General features: G+C 47.3%; 2 protein-coding genes across 2 annotated transcripts in view; one reads left to right on the top strand and one right to left on the bottom strand.

Annotated features, from left to right (window-relative positions):
• The window catches only part of LRRIQ3 (leucine rich repeats and IQ motif containing 3), a 128,570-nt gene that overhangs the window by 79,045 nt on the left and 29,869 nt on the right, over positions 1–19,656 (bottom strand). The gene's annotated exons all lie outside the window — the stretch shown is intronic.
• Positions 15,790–19,656, top strand: part of FPGT (fucose-1-phosphate guanylyltransferase) — a 21,380-nt gene continuing 17,513 nt past the window's right edge. Inside the window, exon 1 of the mRNA XM_068239222.1 lies at positions 15,790–15,971. Within this exon, the coding sequence (XP_068095323.1) occupies positions 15,896–15,971 (76 nt within the window). The 5' untranslated portion in view covers positions 15,790–15,895. The remainder of the gene's footprint in view (positions 15,972–19,656) is intronic.

The raw sequence follows: 19,656 nt of genomic DNA, 5'->3' as shown, positions 1-19,656 counted from the left end.
TAGCCCATATACAAACTTTGGCTACAAAAAAACTCAGGGATGTGTTAATTACTATTCCCCCTCCAGGCCGCCATGGATAGTGGGGGAATGAAATAATTCGGCTTCCAGCGCTTGTAGCCCATATACAAACTTTGGCTACAAAAAAACTCCAGGATGTGTTAATTACTATTCCCCCTCCAGGCCGCCATGGATAGTGGGGGAATGAAATAATTCGGCTTACAGTGCTTGTAGCCCATATAAAAACTTCGGCTACAAAAAAAAGTCAATAATATGGGCTACAGAGGGGCACCTTACTGTAGCCGAAAAAAATATGGGCTACAAAGGGGAGACCGCTTGTAGCCGAAAACCTTGTAGCCGAAAACCTTGTAGCCGAAAAAATATGGGCTACAAAGGGGAGCCCGCTTGTAGCCTATATCAAAACTCGGGCGCCCTTTTCTACACCTTGTAGCCCATATTTCCAGAAATAACATTGATGTCTATGGCGGCGCCCTTTTCATACAGGCAGCTCGGGCGCCCTTTTCAACCGATCCCCTCTGCCTCTAATTCTTTTAGCTATAAACCCTGAACAAGCATGCAGCCGATCAGGTTTTTCTGACATTATTGTCAGATCTGACAAGATTAGCTGCATGCTTGTTTCTGGTGTAATTCAGTCACTACTGTAGCCAAATAGAACAGCAGGGCTGCCAGGCAATTGGTATTGTTTAAAAGGAAACAAATACGGCAGCCTCCATATACCGCTCACCAGTGGCGTAGCTAAGGAGCACTCTATACTTAAGAATTGATACGGCTCACCAAAACCTGCCGAAGGCAACTACAGTGTCAGAGGTGCAAGAAGGGGATGGGGAGCAGCTTGTTAATGATTGCTACTATTCAAAGTATCTATAGAAGTGATTATTATGAGCACAGGACCAAAAGAGAGCTATTACTGCAGTTGAGGGAGGGCTCTTCGTGCCCCTCTGGCCCAAGGGCCCCGATGCGGTCGCAACCTCTGCACCCCCTATTGCTACCCCCTGCCACTCACCTCGGTTTCACTTTAAGCGCTTGTTATTTTAGAAACTCTTGCTAATGCAATGCTATTAGTTTGTTCTCACTGGAGCGATGTGATTTTATAAAGATCCCCCATAGCATTGCATTAGAAGGAGCTTTTCAAATCACTAGCGCAAAAAAGCTCTTGCAGTGTGAACCAGGCCTCAGAGTATATTACTTACCCGATATGCTGTAATTTGTTACACTGGTGACACTCCGCCTCCCCCCTCCCTCAAACAGTGCAATAGCGTCCATGCTTGCAAAGTCTGGTGAAGCTCTTCAGAAACCTCCGCCTGCGTTGGGCCCATCCCACTAATTAGGCTGCGGCTGTTGAGCGGAGGGGAAGGCCACAGCATTCAGATAGGTGTGGCCAGTGCCTCCGGCAGAACTTTGAAAAATGTTCTCTAAAGGGGCTAATGAACTTGGCAAGACAGGCTCTGGGCCTGATTCACAAAGCTTTTCTATTAAATTATCTCATCTTATTTATTAACTCACAATTTAACTCTCCTTAACCTCCTTAGCGGTAACCCCGTGTGTGACACGGGGTAAGCCGCCGGAGGGTGCCGCTCAGGCCCTGCTGGGCCGATTTACTTAATTTTTTTTTTGCTGGACGCAGCTAGCACTTTGCTAGCTGCGCCAGCACCCCGATCGCCACCGCCGCGCGCCCGATCGCCGCTATCCGGTGCGGTGCGCGCCCCCCCCCCCCCCCCCAGACCCCGAGCGCTGCCTGGCCAATCAGTGCCAGGCAGCGCCGAGGGGTGGATCGGGTCTCCCAATGACGTCCCGACGTCGCTGACGTCGGTGACGTCATTCCGCCCCGTCGCCATGGCGACGGGGGAAGCCCTCCAGGAAATCCCGTTCTTTGAACGGGATTTCCTGATCGCCTATCGCCGGAGGCGATCGGCGGGGCTGGGGGGATGCCGCTGAGCAGCGGCTATCATGTAGCGAGCCCTCGGCTCGCTACATAGATTTAAAAAAAAAATAATAAAAAAAAAACTGCTGCGCTGCCCCCTGGCGGTATTTTTCATACCGCCAAGGGGGTTAAAGAGACTCTGAAGTCTTCCTAAAATGATGTTTTTATTTTAAAAACCTCATTAACATTATAGTTCGACCTAAAACGCTGCAGAACCCCGGCTGAAAACACCCTCGATCACCTCAAACTCACGGGGGTACAGGGCAGGCAAAATTCACGACTTTCTTGGTTGTGGATTTGGCTGCCGCCTCTATGCGCGTCAATCTCCGCCTCTCCCCTGCCCCTCTCAGTAAAGGAAGACAGAGGGGCAGGGGAGAGGCGGCGATCGGCACTGATTGACGCGCATAGAGGCAGAGCTGCGCTGCCTCTATGCGGAAGTTGCCTCCGTGTACCCCCGTGAATTTAGGGTGATCGAGGGGGTTTTCAGCCGCTGCTCTGCTGCGTTTTAGGTCGGACTATAATGTTAATGAGGTTTTTAAACTAAAAACCTCATTATAGGGAGACTTCAGAGTCTCTTTAAATTACCTGACTCATGATTTACCTCTCCTTATCTAACTTAACTCATGGTTTAGCTTTCCTTATTTGACATAACTCATGGTTTAGCTCTCCTTATTTGACATAACTCACGGTTTACCTCTCCTTATCTGACATAACTCATGGTTTAGCTCTCCTTATTTGACATAACTCACGGTTTAGCTCTCCTTATCTGACATAACTCATGGTTTAGCTCTCCTTATTTGACATAACGCACGGTTTAGCTCTCCTTATCTGACATAACTCATGGTTTAGCTCTCCTTATTTGACATAACTCATGATTTAGCTCTGCTTATCTGACATAACTCATGGTTTAGCTCTCCTTATTTGACATAACTCACCGTTTAGCTCTCCTTATTTGACATAACTCACGGTTTACCTCTCCTTATCTGACATAACTCATGGTTTACCTCTCCTTATTTGACATAACTCACGGTTTAGCTCTCCTTATTTGACATAACTCATGATTTACCTCTCCTTATTTGGCATAATTTATGGTTTAGCTCTCCTTATCTATTTATCTCATGAATTAGCTCTCCTTATTTGTTTATCTCATGCATTAGCACTCCTTACAGTTAAGGTGAAATAAGGAACCTTTGTGAATCACCCCTTCTGTCTTTTATACAGTTGCAGAAGTGTCATGAAATCTATTGGAACTCATCCTAGCACTACCACCACCTGTCAGGTGTCGCCCCTTCCCCCAGACCCATAGTGAGTCTTGCAGGCTCCTTCTGTATCGCCCTGGGGGGACAGATGAGCCTGCAACACTAACCAGTGTTCTCCCGAGGCTCTTTTAGCCGGGTGCTCCACCCGGCTAGATTTGGTGTCATCGGCTCACCTCCTCACCTCCTCCTATGCTGTTAGCACAGTTGCCCTGCATTTTCAACTCGCCCCACCCGGCTACTTTTTCATGCCACCCAGCTACTATTTCATGCCACCCGGCTGGAAAACAATTCTGGGGAGAACACTGACTCACCATGTGCTCAGGAGCCCAACGGTTGTCGAGGAAATCGAACACTATTACCACTGTGCAACCAATCAAGCCCTTTCTACCAAGATTTTTCCAGTATGCCGGATTGATCATTTTGATAGTTTTGTCTTGAAACCTATGAAAACGATCAAACATGTGGCCTTGTTGAGGCATTGCTCTCTTCCAGATTCAATCATTATGATTAAATTGGCTGGATAACGATGACGCAAATCAAGTAATGCATGGGCACCCTCAGGGGCACATGGGGTGCCGTGCGGGGAGGGGGGGGGGCGCGGTCGCGGGGTACCATGCCCACCCCCCCGACCAAATTGTGGGACGCCGCGGTGGTGAACTGGCTTGCCAGTTCAGTCCCCGCAGCTCGCAGCTCAGCCTGCGGGAGTCTTCTGGCAGGCAGAGCAGGGCTATGGGAAGATGGCGTCTGAAGCCCTGCACTGGAGACTATTTGTGTCTTAGGTACAGGGCTTTGGGCGCCAGCTTCCCATAGCCCCGCTTTGCAGTGTCAGCGAGAGAGATGTGAAGATCATTGGGGGAGCTGCGCGCTGGGAGAGGAGTCTTCTGCAGGTGAGTAAATGCTTTTCTTTTTAACAGGTGCATATTATTTTCTGGTGAAACGCTGCCCACATTACGATTATTTTCTGGTGAAACGCTGCCCACATTACAATTATATTCTTGTGAAACACTGCCCACATTAAGATTATTTCCTAGTGAAACATTGCTGCATTACGATTATGTTCTGGTGAAAAATTGCTGCATTACAATTTCTTTTCTAGTGAAACATTGCTGCATTACAATTATTTTCTGGTGAAACGCTGCCCACATTACAATTATTTTCTGGTAAAATGCTGCCCACATTACGATTATTTTCTGGTGAAATGCTTCCCACATTACGATCATTTTCTGGTGAAATGTTGCCCACATTACGATTTGGGCGTGGTCATGATGTCATGTGGGCGGGGCTAACTGTAATGTAGTTGTACCAGCTAACGTAGTTACATGAAAAAAAAAATGAAGTAAACGCACATAATGACAGGTAGCCTTTCACCAGTAAATGCACATAAGAATCAGCTTTTCAGCAGTTAATGCACGTAATGACAGACAGCGTTTCCTCATTAAATGCACATAAGAGACAGCTTTTCACCAGTTAATGCACATAATGACAGACTGCGTTTCTGCAGTAAATGCACATAAAGGGACAGCTTTTCACCAGTTAATGCACGTAATGACAGACTGCGTTTCCGCAGTAAATGCAAATAAGAGCCTGCTTTTCACCAGTTAATGCACGTAATGACAGACAGTTTCCCCATTAAATGCACATAAGAGCCTGCTTTTCACCAGTTAATGCATGTAATGACAGACAGTTTCCCCATTAAATGCACATAAGAGACAGCTTTTCACCAGTTAATGCATGTAATGACAGACAGTTTCCCCATTAAATGCACATAAGAGACAGCTTTTCACCAGTTAATTCACATAATGACAGACTGCGTTTCCGCAGTAAATGCACATAAGGGACAGCTTTTCACCAGTTAATGCACATAATGACAGACAGCATTTCCCCAGTAAATGCACATAAGAGACAACTTTTCACCAGTAAATGCACATAATGACAGACAGACAGTGTCCCCAGCATAGGTAGCCAGGTGTATAGATGTCCCCAGTATATGTAGCCAGGCGTATAGCTGTCCCCAGTATATGTAGTCAGGCTGGTGGTGGTGGTGGGCTGGGGGCCCCAGGGCACCTCAAGCCTGACTGGTGGTGGGCTGGAGGCCTCATGCCTGCGTGGCTGGTGGGCTGGGGTCCCAGGGAAGCTCAGGCCTGGCTAGTGGTGGTGGGCTGGGGGCCCCAGGGCAGCTCAGGCCTGGCTGGTGGTGGTGGGCTGGGGGCCCCAGGGCAGCTCAGGACTGGCTGGTGGTGGTGGGCTGGGGGCCCCAGGGCAGCTCAGGCCTGGCTGGTGGTGGTGGGCTGGGTGGAAGGGCTCAGGCCTGGCTGGTGGTGGTGGGCTGGGGGCCCCAGGTCAGCTCAGGCCTGGCTGGTGGTGGTGGGCTGGGGGTACACTGGGTGGGGAGGAGGGTACCTGTGGGTGGGGAGGAGGGTGCCACTGGGTGGGGAGGAGGGTGCCAGTGGGTAGGAGGAGGGTGTCAGTGGGTAGGAGGAGGGTGCCAGTGGGTGGGGAGGAGGGTACCTGTGGGTGGAAAGGAGGGTGACACTAAGTGGAGGAGAAAGGTGCCAGTGGGTAGGAGGATAGTCTCAGTGGGTAGGAGGAGGGTGCCAGTGGGTGGGGAAGAGGGTGCCAGTGGGTAGGGGGGTCGTCAGTGGAGGGGGGAGAATGCCCGTGGGTGGGGAGGAAGGTGCCCCTGTGTGTGAGGAGATTGCCCTGGGGAGAGAAGACAGGAAGAAAATGATCGAGGCGCCAGCCGCGCTAATAAGGGATGCGAGAGCCTACTTTATTCCTCCCTCCCTCCCTTCCTCTGAATGCCCCCACCTGCTGTGAATGACGGTCCCCCCCGTAGGCAGTGTGTGCGGAGGAGAGCGGAGCGGTAGGTCCTCTTACCGCAATCCATGCTCACCGGCAACTAGTCTCCTGCTTCCTGTGACGTCATGGTAAACAGGAAGCAGGAGACTAGTTGCCGGTGAGCATGGATTGCGGTAAGAGGACCTACCGCTCCGCTCTCCTCCGCACACACTGCCTACGGGGGGGACCGTCATTCACAGCAGGTGGGGGCATTCAGAGGAAGGGAGGAGGGAGGGAGAAATAAAGCAGGCTCCCGAATCCCTTATTAGCGTGGCTGGCTAACAGACTTGCGGTGGCCACGGCCAGCGGGGGGGCTTTAACAGGGGCTAGCAAGTTGCCAGCTGGGGCTGAAGCCTGGGCAAGCCCCAGTGTAGCGCCGCCACTGATGGCAACGCGTATCTTTGTACACGTTGCGGTCCGCAACAACGCTAATTGCAGTAGGGAATGCGTCCAATAATACGCATGGTGGCCGGCCGACTGGTGAGTCATCAAAAACGAAACTAAGTGACAGCGGGGGACCGGAGGATTCCAGAGCGGCTCCGAGGGCACAGGACTGCTGCAAGGGGCTGGTGATAGCCCCAGGTAATTGAAATTCTTTACCCCCCGTTCAATTAAGGTTCCCTTTAAAGAGGAACTCTTGTGAAAATAATGCAATACAAAAAGTGCTTCATTTTTGCAATAACTATGTATAAATAATTTAGTCAGTGTTTGCCCATTGTAAAATCTTTCCTCTCCCTGATTTACATTCTGACATTTACCACATGGTGACATTTTTACTGCTGGCAGGTGTTGTCAGTGGAAGGAGATGCTGCTTGCTTTTTTGGCAGTTGGAAACAGCTGTAAACATCTTTTTCCCACAATGCAATGAGGTTCACAGACAGGAAACTGTCAGGACCATGGTCCTGATACCACGCTGTGGGAGGGGTTTCACCACAATATCAGCCATACAGAGCCCTCTGATGATCCGTTTGAGAAAAGGAATAGATTTCTCGTGGGAAAAGGGGAATCAGCTACTGATTGGGATGAAGATCAATTCTTAGTTACGGTTTCTCTTTTTTTTTTCTTATCTTTTCCCTATTCTAATGCTCGGAACTTCAGCAACTTGTCTTTAAGGGAGCCTAAACTGAGAAGCATATGGATTTTTCCTTTTAAAATAATACCAGTTCCCTGACTCTCCTGCTGATCTTGTGTCTTTAATACTTTCAAGACACCGGATCAGCAGGAGCTCTGACTGAAGTCAGACTGGATTAGCTGCATGCTTGTTGTAGGTGTGTGATTCAGCTACTAGTGCAGCCAAAGAGATCAGCAGGGCTGCCAGGCAACTGGTATTGTTTAAAAGGAAACACCCATATCCCTCTTAGTTAAGGTTCCCTTTAAGCACGTCTAGATACCTAAACGCGTTGAGTTGCTGCCATGTGATGGGCTTATTTGTGCTAACAAACTAGCAGTTGAACATGTGTCCCTAAAAGTGCCCAGTGAATACGCTGATGAATTTACAAATCCATCTGTTATTGTAATTCATGTAACCTGCCAGACGTAAGTGCCACCTTGGCCCAGTCTTGCTGCTGTGGCATTGGCTGTCCAGAGGGTGTTAAAAGTCCAGTAGAGAGGGTGTCCCTGGAAAAGGACCCAAACGAAGGAGGAGAGCAGAGGTTATAGACAAGAGACCCATCTCCCTCCAAAATGTTGAGATTTTAATATTTTAATATTTATGGAATATAGTTGAAATTTTAGTATTTATTGTAACGTTGGAGTGTCTTTGTCTGAAGACGGGAGATTGTAGAAAAGTCACAGAGTAATGTCATGGTGTCACTGCAGGAAAAATGAACTTCTTATACAGTCTATATAAAAAAATAATAATTTATTTTCAGAAATTGGCAAAGAATAGACAGAACGCCCCTGGAGTAGATCTTCTGTACGTAGAAAGGGACGGAAATCACCCCGGGTGAAAAATGCCTTTTCCCTCGCAAGCTGTGAATTCCTGTTAAAACGTTGTTGTTTCGGGAACCAATTTCCATTGTCCCTTGTCCCCCACCACACCTGATGTCACTGCCTATTTTTTAGGTCTACCTAAAGTATTACTATTTTACAAGCACAGTGGAATCTTGGATGGTGACTGGTGAGCATAATTACTTCCGAAAACATGCTTGTAATCCAAAGCACTCCGATAGCAAAGCAAATTTCCCCATAAGGAAGGATTAAGTGCTCAAACCCACTAGCAGTCTTTTCTAAGGGCTAGTAATTTGAAAAATGTCTTGCTAATGCAATGCTATGGGGGATTTTTATAAAATCACATCGCTCAAGTGGGATCACACCCTTAGCATTACATTAGCAAGAGCTTTTCACATCACAAGTTCTTAAAGTGAACCAGAGATGAAGCACCCTCATGTATTCTACCATATATATCAGTGGGGACATTAGAGAAAACACCTACCCTGCTCTCTGCTTCATCCTTCACTGCTCAGCTTTCTTGTTATCAGCCCTGATAAAATTCCAGATTGAGCATTCAGTCTGGCTTTGCTCACGAATTATTATAGCCGAGTCTGTCTTCTCTGATGTATTTTCAAGCCCAAGCCTGCCCCCTTCTTGCTCTGCTATAATGACTCCTGAGCAAAGCCAGACTGAATGTTCAGTCAGGGATTTTATCAGGGCTGATAACAAGCAGGCTGTGCAGTGAAAAATGAAACAGAGAGCAGAGTAGGTGTTTTCTCTAATGTTCCCACTGATATAGTATATGGTAAAATACATGAGGGTGCTTCGTCTCTGGTTCACTTTAATAACTGCTTAGTAGCATACTGCTAGAGGTTTTACAAATATTTTTTTGCAAAAAAAAATGACAAACATATGACCCTGCAGCAGAGTGCGTCAACAGGGTCATATGTATAGCGCCGCCCCCCAGCTCAGTGACGTACGCCCTGGTGGGCAGGGAGATTCCCTGGGAATCTTGTTGGTCCACGCATGTGTGACACACCACCTTCCGTCGTGTACACTACGTGCGTTGACCATAGACTTCCATTACACCAAGCACCATGCGTTAGGTGCGGTGTTTGCAGTAATGCGCTGCTGTCCTTACGTTGGCTTGGATACTTCCGGTGCACCGCAAGGGACCACAATATGTGTGAAAGTCCCCACTGAGTTATTGCTTTGGCAGCCCCTTGCAGCAATAACGCAACGCAGGTATACCTTGCAAGTGTAAATGGGGCCTCCAGAAAACTCAGACGATTCGTTCCCCAATCCAAAAACATGCATAGAAAGATATTTAATACAAAACAAAAGAACTGGACTGTATAAAGTAAAATTTTAAAAAAGACTTTCACTATGACAGAATCATTGTTATCTGTTGGCTGACCCCAGCTTTTTTCTTTGCTTTTGTGTGTGGCTATAACAGGAGACTTATCCAATGACGGTTGCTTTTGCCTATTTTTGAGGATTTCATGGAAATGTGACATTGTACATTTCTTTTACACTCAAATGAAGAGCAATCCTGCAGCGTCAGAAGGAGAACAACCATCGGCTCAGTTTTGATGACGTGACCCACGTATACAACCTGAGATGTATACACTCACTATATTTATAATTACCTGGGGCTTCCTCCAGCCCCATGAGGTGTATGGGCTCCCTTGCCGTCCTCTCCGTTGTCTCCTAATATCCCTTGGGAATGTGTCCGGCCGTGCTCTTCTGTGCATGTGCAGCTCAGCCATGCACACACTCCACTGCTGCTCTCCTGCAGCCGGGAGAATTCTGCGCCTGCGCAGTAAGGGAGCGCAGCGGGGTGCGCGTATTGCCGAGCCACACATGCACAGAAGTGCGCAACTGGCGACGATTGGCCAGATCACCAGGGGATATTAGAAGACAACGGAGTGGCCGGAGAGGAGGGCAAGGGAGCCTATACACCTCATGGGGCTGGAGGAAGACCCAGGTAAGTATATATAAAGCGATTGTCTTCATATCAGGTACTCTTTAACTTCTTGCCGATCGCTCCACGCCGACTGGTGTGAACGCGGCAGCAGCCCCAGGACCACTCCATGCCAATTGGTGTGAAGTACTGGGGCGGGGTTTTGCAGAAAATCGCGTGCACTGCTGCACGCATCTTAGCTAGAATGACGGAACTCCACTCCGACGCTTGCGGAATTATTTCCCCTGGTCAGCGCACAAGATGCGCGCTGACACTGCGGAAATCCTCCACAAGTGTATAATTTAACTGAACCCAGCTATGGTGCTATGCACCTGTAGAGGGAAATTCCCACCAGCAGATGGAGCTGTGGAGTGCAGAGGAACACAGCCTCTGCACTGCCACAAATGCCAGATGGGAATTGTATGAGTTGAAGCAATGCAGGGAAAGATAGCCCTTAGAGAGAGAGAGAGAGCACAGAGACAGAATGTATGTGTGTCCACCAATCTAGTCGCCACCCAGCGACGGTGAACACACAACAGTGGAAACGAAGTGGGAACGCAATCGCAAGAGTGGCGATTGCCAATAGTGACACAAGACCGAGTTAGACAAAGCACAAGTGTAGCAAGAAAGACATGGCAAATAACAATGATCAGAACGTCAAAGAAAATAAACGCTAGCTTAACGCGAACTCCGCACTCATTCGCAACAGCGAACGCGTTGAAGACACGATCACCGCGCGTTAGGCGCCCAGTGATAAGCGTGCCACCCTAACTAACCAATGTAACACAAACACGAAATAGAGAACGGTTACCTTACCGAGCCTACAGCAAGCATTCGTACCAGACAAGACAGAGACAAGGAGTAGCCAGCAGCAACCGCAGCTCTGGCCTACACTCCCAGACAGAGCACAGAAGGAACCACCGCCACTACCGCTAGAGCGGATGCGATCCAGACATACAAACAGATGAAGCAACCAGTAGCAACCGCTGCTCTGGCTTGCACCCCTAAGACGGAGTACAGACAGAACGATTTCCTGTCGACCGCCGCTGGCGACAAGACAATCGCAACAGATAGACAGTACAAGGCAAAACAGATAATAACCTGACTACGCTAGAAGGGATACCTAGTGCAGTCCCAAAGAATTACTCTAAGATAATCTTAGCAAACAATAGCAAAGGCTGATACTCCAGGTGAGTTAGCAGGAACAAACCATCATGACCAGCAAGGAATTCTGGGAGCAAAAGGCATTTTATACTGCAAGCCATCAAAGGAAGCAGCTAAGCAATTTGCATGACAAGTGTATGCAAATTCCTCACCAGCAGAGCAACTCTGAAACTTGCAAAGTGAAGACAGATCTCTTTTCCAGAGACTTGCAGCATTCAGACCTCAAGAATGGTCAAACAGCTGTCTGCCTGTGCAGACAGCAGAGCAGATCATTACACTGTTAGACACCGTCTATTTAGTCTGTACAGGGCTGCACTGTATTGGGGACAGCCCGGCCGTGTCACACGGCTGTCCCCCTGAGCAGCAGGGAAGCGATCCGCTGTCATAGGCTGAAGCCTATGACAGCCGATCACACTGATTGGCTGGCGGGGGAAGAGAGGGAGTGATACATTTAAAAAAAAAAATAGGCATATTTATTATTTTAAAAAAAAGAAAGAAATATTTATTAAAAACAAATAAACATCCTGGGAGTGATTATAGCCCACCAACAGAAAGCTCTATTGGAGCGCAGAAAAGGGGGGGGGGCACTTGTGTGCTGAGTGGTGCGGCCCTGCAGCATGGATCAGTGAATAATGGCGCACCGCACAGCGCCTATGCATAAAAATGGTGCCGCATTAAAAAGATATGCTTATCGCTATTTATAGTTAGTACTGCATAATAATGGCGCACAGGGAAAAAAGAAGAGAAATGACACACAGTAACGTTATTTATCAATAGCGTCGTTCATATGCCTAGCAGCAGACGTTATTGCGCACAGTAACGTTATTTATCAATAGCTAACCTACATAGGTCGAACTGCAGAAGTTATTTAACTGCAAAACAGTGAATGGATTTAATGTAACACTGTCAAGGTTAGGGTTAGGCACCACCAGGGGAGATTTAGGGTTAGGCACCACCAGGGAGGTCTTACGGTTAGGCACCACCAGGGGGGTGGTTAGGGTTAGGCATCTCCAGGGTAGTGGTTAGGGTTAGGCACCACCAGGGGGGTCTTAGTGTTAGGCACCACCAGGGGGGCGGTTAGGGTTACGCACCACCATGGGGGTGCTTAGGGTTAGGCACCACCAAGGGGGTGGTAAGGGTTAGGCACCACCAGGGGGGTGGTTAGGGTTAGGTACCACCAGGGGGGTGTTTAGGGTTAGGCACCTCCATGGGGGGTGGTTAGGGTTAGGCACCACCAAGGGGGTGGTAAGGGTTAGGCACCACCAGGGGGATGGTTAGGGTTAGGCACCACCAGGGGGATGGTTAGGGTTAGGCACCACCAGGGGGATGGTTAGGGTTAGGCACCACCAGGGGGGTTTAAGGGTTAGGGATAGGTACAGAGAGGGTTCTGTGTGTTAACGCTAAATAACGATAAGGCTTTAATGCTAAATAACGATAAGGCTTTAACGTTAAGTAGCGATAAGCGACAAACGGATTAGTGGCAACACCGTGCACCATTATTCGCAGTAGCCATTTTCAGATGGATCCCTTAAAGCTGCAGTGGCCTTAATTGTAAAAAAATAGCCTGGTCACTAGGGGGATTTAAGACCGTGATCCTCAAGTGGTTAACAAGTTAAAATTTTATACAATTTTTGCTTCTCTTGCTCCAGATGACTTGTAACCCAAGGTTTTATTGTACAACATTTCTCAAAGCCATTCTTAGAAAAAACTTCTACCTACTTCTACCTACTTCTAGGTAGACTTGATAACCGATAATTTAAAGGATACCTGAGTTGAAAAAAAAAAGTGGTCTTTTACTTACACGGGGATTCTTCCAGCCCCATAGTCTTGTAGGTCCCTCGCTGTGCTCTTGGTCCTCATCCTTGATCACCTGTGCAGTCAGGTAAAGTTCACAACTTAGCTAAGTCACACACTACTGCGCATGCACTGGCCTGGCACTGTGCCTCCTTGCTCACGCTCCGGTGGCTGGGAGCGTTTTGCACGCAGTCACAAGTTTTACGGGAACCCAAGTCTTACGGGTGCACGATAAAGGAGGCTCGCCGCTGGCCCAGTGCGTGCGCAGTAGTGTGTGACTTAGCTAAGTCGCGCACTCTACCGGCCGGCACAGCAGATCAAGGATGTGGATTGGGAGGACAGCAAGGGCAAAAATACACATTACAGCAGTACTAATTAGTAGCAAACAAACTTAACAAATAAGGAATTAAAAAAAAAAAGTGTTAAAATAAATCGGCCTGGAGCACTTTCAAGCCTCTAAATAAATTGGCTGCTAAAAAGGTTAATCAGATAGTGTCACATTTTTTTGAAAATGGTGTTAAAGGGGAATGTCAGCCTAAACAAACATACTGTCATTAAGTTACATTAGTTATGTTAATTAGAATAGATAGGTAATATAATTTTTTACCCACCCTGTTTTAAAAGAACAGGCAAATGTTTGTGATTCATGGGGGCAGCCATCTTTGTCATGGGGCAGCCATCTTTTTGGTTGAAAGGAGGTGACAGGGAGCATAAGACACAGTTCCAACTGTACTTTGTCCTGATAACCCCTCCCAGCTGCACACGCTAGGCTTCAAATGTCAAATTCAAAATGTAAAAAAAAAAATTTGCACCAAAACAGGAGAACGCGAACAACAACATCAGAAATCCCATCATGCTTTGCACAGCATCAGGGGGAAAATGCAGTTTTCTTCTGTGCAGCTAAAAATGAGGCTTGTATAAGAGAGACAAAGTTCTGATGCTGTGAAACTGTTAAAGAAACACCAAGCCTTTTCAGTGCTGCTGAGTCGATTTTTAGTCTGGAGGTTCACTTTAAGGACAGGTTTGCTTTATTGCTTTTGCTCATTTTTCATGAATGCACATGAAGCCTTCAGAAATCATACCTCTAGAGGAGAGATCACACCTATATAAGTTATATAGCTGTGATGTCCCACTAGGTTCCCCAAGTGTGAAAACTAACTGTGAAAATTCTCCATGGTAATTCTCTGCAGAAAGCCTGCTGTGTACATAACCGTGTATTCCCTGCTACTCAAACCATTACCACTCATTCAGTACATATTATGTATGTATATATTATTTATCACTTTACAGAGTATACAGCAATATCATTAACTTTCTCTCAAAGGAGCTCATAATCTTATCCTTTTCATAGTCATAATCAAATGTGTCGACTTCAGACCTTTTCTGTATCACTGTCAACCAGTGGATCTTGTACCGATCTTGTGACAGATCACTAACGACGCTGTACGGACATATCACCAGCCTCTGGCTGGTGACTAGAGATGCAACGAACAGTTCGCCTGGTCCTGTGATGAACTGTTCACCAACAAACAGTACTTGCGGCTACTTCCGTGTCGGTGAGGTTTTTAAGTAATGTGCAGGCGCTGGCCGGCGGAACGTGTCCTTGATAGTGCGCCGTGGTTGGGTGAGTTTTGCGTATGCACACAGTATTGTCATACGTAGTTGTGCGCATGCGCAGATCGCTCTTGACCGCGGGCACACGATCAAGGACATGTTCCACTGGTCAGCACCTGCACATTACTTAAAGACCTTGCCGACCCGGAAGTAGCCGCAGGTACTGTTTGTTGGCGTACAGTTTGTCACAGGGCCAGGTGAACTGTTTTTCTTATCACTATTGACAACGCCATTGTTGCTTTGAGGGGGGCGGAAGGACGATGGTGCAGCTTCCGGTGGCCGGGAAAGCGGTGGGAACAATGCCATCATGCAGTCCTCAGGCATTGCTAAAGATCTGACCTGCCTGATGTTTAGCGATCGCCAAGAGGGTGCTGTACCCATGATAGTTTGGACCATACTATGCAATGTCTGATGTCCTGCGTGTCGCCCCCCCCGCACGCGTTTCCAAAACGCATATGGAAACGCGTGCAGTGTGAACGGGCCTTTACATTGGGTCCCCTAGTGCTCTATATGTAACAATTGATATGGAGAGGTGTTCAGATTTAGCAACACAAAAAGCGATTACAATCACCTAGCAATTGTGATTTTGCATTGCGGCGTTCCCGAGATTGCGTTTAGCGATTCTCGTTCCAGCGAATGAGTTTTGCGACAGAATCGCCGGGTAAAAACAAGTAGCACGTGTGTGATCGTTAAAAAACACAAACACACCACAATAGCTGTAGCAGCGCTTTTCTGATCACCGGCGATTAGCAAAGCACGTGTCATGGACAAAAAGAGCCTCAGAGTGAAGCATGAGGAGGAGAACAGTCTATTAATGGTTACGACTATTGGATTATTATTATTATAGTCAAAGCACATATAGAGGTGATCATTACCAGCTTAGCACTATAGAGAGCTAATATAACAGTTGAAGAAGGGCCCCTGCTGGTCCTGGGGCCCTAGCTCGGTCGCTACCTCTGCAACCCCTATTGCTACGCCACTGGTAGGCAGTATCTGGATTTTTACAATACAGAAATATACAGTAAGCTAGCATGACCATTTAAAAACAGTTTTTTCCAGTGTCCCATTTTTAACGATATTTATTTCAGCTTCAGGAACACTTCACAAGTTGTTTTGTTTGTCTGTATTAAGTGATAGTCCTTCATAATAATCCCATCTGAACAGCTACAGGTCATCCTATTTCCTCAGAACCACTTTCCTTGAGCACTGTACATTCTCTACTCTGCAGAGTCCATCTGGTGCTGGGAGAAGTCACGCCCTATCTGTTCACATCGCTCGCCCACGCCCCTCGCAGCCGAGATTTGCCCAGAGTAAAGATGGCCGCTGGGGGCGTCCAGGAAGTGGTGATGTCAGCAGTGTGATAGGTGGCAGAGCTGCTGCTGGGAGACAGAAATGGGGGAAGCAGAAGCTGCTGGCAGGTTGCAGAGAGAGACCCAGCGCAGGCTGGCACAGTACAGCTCTCTGAGAGGTATACATAGATAGAATGAGTGTAATTATATAGATACAATGTATACTGCAGACACTTCCTGGGGAGGGCTGTCATTGTACACTGCCATGTATGCAGGGAAGCAGTCATCCTGTCATTGTCATTATATACTATAGCTGTGTGTCGATCTGATACTCAGATTTGCTTTTATAAAGTTTCTAGCAATTTATGAACTGGGTTCTAGAGATCCTGTGCCCAAAATCCCAGCTGGGACCATCTACTGCTAAACTGACACTGTTTGAAAAATGATGCTCCTTTACAGTGTTTATTTACAGTGTTTATATGATTCCAACTTTCCCTCTTTGGGAGCCCTGTCACTCTGTCCCTCTTTCCTCCTCATTTGTCCCTCTTTCAGGACTTTGTCCCTCTCTCTATGTAAATACCTATATTTCTCTACTAAAAAATGTGTTGGTAAACTTTATTCTCATCCTTTAAATGTATATATTACTAACTTTAAAATGTTAATATGAAGGAAAATAAACCAGGATAGAAAGGAGCGGTGTGGTTTGAATTATAAAACAACATATTATTCTTATGAAATCTTTATGGGATGAGTGACTAGGTGTGACAGGGGTGTGATCAGGGGTGTGGCTTGTGTCCTTCTTTCTCATCTCAAAAAGTTGGGAGGTATGTGGTTCATTCAGGCGGGGAGACTGTCACCGGTGGACACTTAAAGTGTACCTGTAGGGAAAAAAAAGTTCCCCATGTATATACCCCAGTAGAGGGAAGTCTCTATTCTAGATAATCTAGAGATAGCTCCGCCGCCTCCACTGCTCCAGCTGAGATCCCCTAAACCTCTTTGAGGCTTCTTTACCACTGCAAATTCTAATTCTGATTTTCACTGGATGCTAGAAATACAAGAAGTAAAACACAGGAAAAAAAACAGCATGCAGGCCTTAAAAATTGGAGATGCATGTAAAATTGCACCAAAATCGGAATAGCATGCAGTGGAAAAGAGCCCTGACAAGGGATTTTTTGTGAGGTGCACAGCTGCAATCCTGTCCGTGAATGAGTGCGGACACAATGTGAGGTGCAGCACTACTGCTCACTAGCTCAGAACTGCTCGGGCTTAGTTTTTTTTCTGAGCCGGGACAGCTACTGTGCAGATGCAAGGTGTCCTGCACAGTGCGGCTGCACTTGTTCACGGATGATGATGAACTTACCTCCCCAAGAAGATACACACAAATTGTTGCTTAATTCAACAAAATGACGATTTATTTACATACTCCAAAAAGAATGCAACGCGTTTCGTGGGCACATCCCACTTCATCAGGCAATACGAGTGGAGTACAGTAAGGCCCGGTTCACATTAGCGGTGGCCGTCCGGAATCGCCGTGCCGGAGCCGGACCGCTTGCAGAACGGACGGAACGCGCACGGCAATAGCAATGAAAGCCTATGCGTCCGTTCACATGCGTCCGTTCTGCCGGACCGGAGCCGGACCGGATCCGGACCGGATCCGGACTCCGGCGTCCGTTCCAACATGCGCTATTTTTTGGTCCGGCTCCTCCGGCAGCCGTATCCGGGGCGGAGCCGGACTGCACCATCCGGCCAATGGAAACCAATGAGAACCGGAGAGCGCACAACACACTGGCTACAAAAACCGGACGTTCTACCCCACTTCCTATGCATTTTGGATGGGGACCACATGGGCCCAGCGTTCAGGTGGGGCAGCAGCGATTTCATGCTGGAGCTCTAGGCAGCAACATGTCTGATTAGTCTGATAACGAGGAGGCGAACAACAGAGAATTCCCAGGTATACGAGTAAAAAATGCCTGGATCCATGGTCCCAACTGCAGTCTCTGTATCCACGGATGGTCTCCACACGTCCACCTGTCTCCAACAATGACCCCAGACCCTTCTGCTGACCTCCCAGACCCAAGGTAATAACAGGTTGTTATCTCCTTAAGAAACCGGATCCGGACCGCAACCGTGTTCACACCGCACGGAAACCGGATGCAAACGGACCGGATCCGGACCGGATCCGGATAGGAACCGTACGGATCAGGTCTGGTCCGGATACGGTGCGGTCCGGACATCCGGTGCGGTTTTGACAAAACCGCAAGTGTGAACGGGGCCTAAGCTGTAGACAGAGACAGGAAGCAATTTTGACTGGAAGCTCACATAATAGCATTTTTGTATATAATGCTTAATTGATCTCTTTTAAAATTCAATAATGCAGTGTTGGACAGGGTAAAAAGTGCAAAACTTGTAGGTTGTTTATATGAGTGATCAGAACGTAATTCTAATATCCAGAATTATGTGTGAAGGTATACTCAAACCTAATCTTGTGAGTACGGTATATAATTATCCTTATACTCATTACCTACAGTGCACACTACACTATATTGGGCTCTCTGTGTTCCACTCCATCTAATGTCTACCATAGTCATATATCCATTGTAGTCTAGGGCCTATTTAGAGGGAAGAGAGTTAACTTATAGGATACCAGAGGTGACATGTGACATGGTGAGATAGACGTGTATGTACAGTGCCTAGCACACAAATAACTAGGCTATGTTCCTTTTTTTTTTTCTGTGCCTGAAAGAGTTAAATATCAGGTATGTAAGTGGCTGACTCAGACAGGAAGTGACTACAGTGTGACCCTCACTGATAAGAAATTTCCATTTTTATTGCTCTCAGAAGCCATTTTCTGCTAGGAAAGTGTTTTATAGTTGGAATTTCATAGCAATGAGGGGCACACTGTAGTCACTTCCTGACTGAGTCAGCCACTTACATACCTGATATTTAACTCTTTCAGGCAGAGAAAGAAAAAAAAGGAATACACCACAGTTATTTGTGTGCTAGGCACTGTGCATACACATGTCTATGTCACATGTCACTTCGGGTATCCTTTATGTGCATGTTTTTGGGATGTGGAAGGAGACACAGGGAGAACGTAGAAACTCGCAGCAGGATTCCAACCGAGGAGCCATGGCCGCAAGGTGAGAGCGTCCACTACGCCATTGTGCCGCCCTGAAGTTACCGGAAGGATCCGGCTGATGTAGGTTTTGAAAATGACAAGACAAGACAAATAACATTTATATTGCGCTTTTCTCCTTGCGGACTCAAAGCGCCAGAGCAGAGCAGCAGCCACTAGGGCGCGCTCTATTGGCAGTAGCAGTGTAAGGGAGACTTGCCAAAGGTCTCCTACTGAATTAGTGCTGGCTTACTGAACAGGCAGAGCCGAGATTCGAACCCTGGTCTCCTGTGTCAGAGGCAGAGCCCTTAACCATTACACCATCAGCCGGGATATATTGTGACGCGTCTCTGCAAAATGTTACTATGGCAGTGTAACTTGCATAAGCTGTGTTACCCTAATTGTGCGCTATACACTGCTGGCATTAGTACTAGTGATATTGCTGTGCGCACGCCAATACTGATGTCTGGTAGTGGATTAACCCTATGTCGCTTTATGTTCACTTGAAAGCGGACCTGAACTCAGAACTTCCTCTCTGCTCTAAAAGATAAGCAACAGCATAATAACCATGAGGCCAGGTGCACACATAGCAGAAACGCTAGTGTTGCGTAAAACGCTGCGTTTTTGCCGCTAATGGAAGTCTATGGGCTGCAGGAAAGAAAGCTTATAAAAACTCAGATGCGTTTTCTATGAGTTTTCAAACCTGCGTTTTTAAAAACACTGGTTTTGTTGCATAATATGCAGTAAAG

Source organism: Hyperolius riggenbachi, chromosome 6 (assembly GCF_040937935.1).
Source record: "Hyperolius riggenbachi isolate aHypRig1 chromosome 6, aHypRig1.pri, whole genome shotgun sequence".
Taxonomy (NCBI): Eukaryota; Metazoa; Chordata; class Amphibia; order Anura; family Hyperoliidae; genus Hyperolius; species Hyperolius riggenbachi.
The sequence above is the reverse complement of the archived record's forward strand: the minus strand, read 5'-3'. Positions and strand labels throughout refer to the sequence as shown.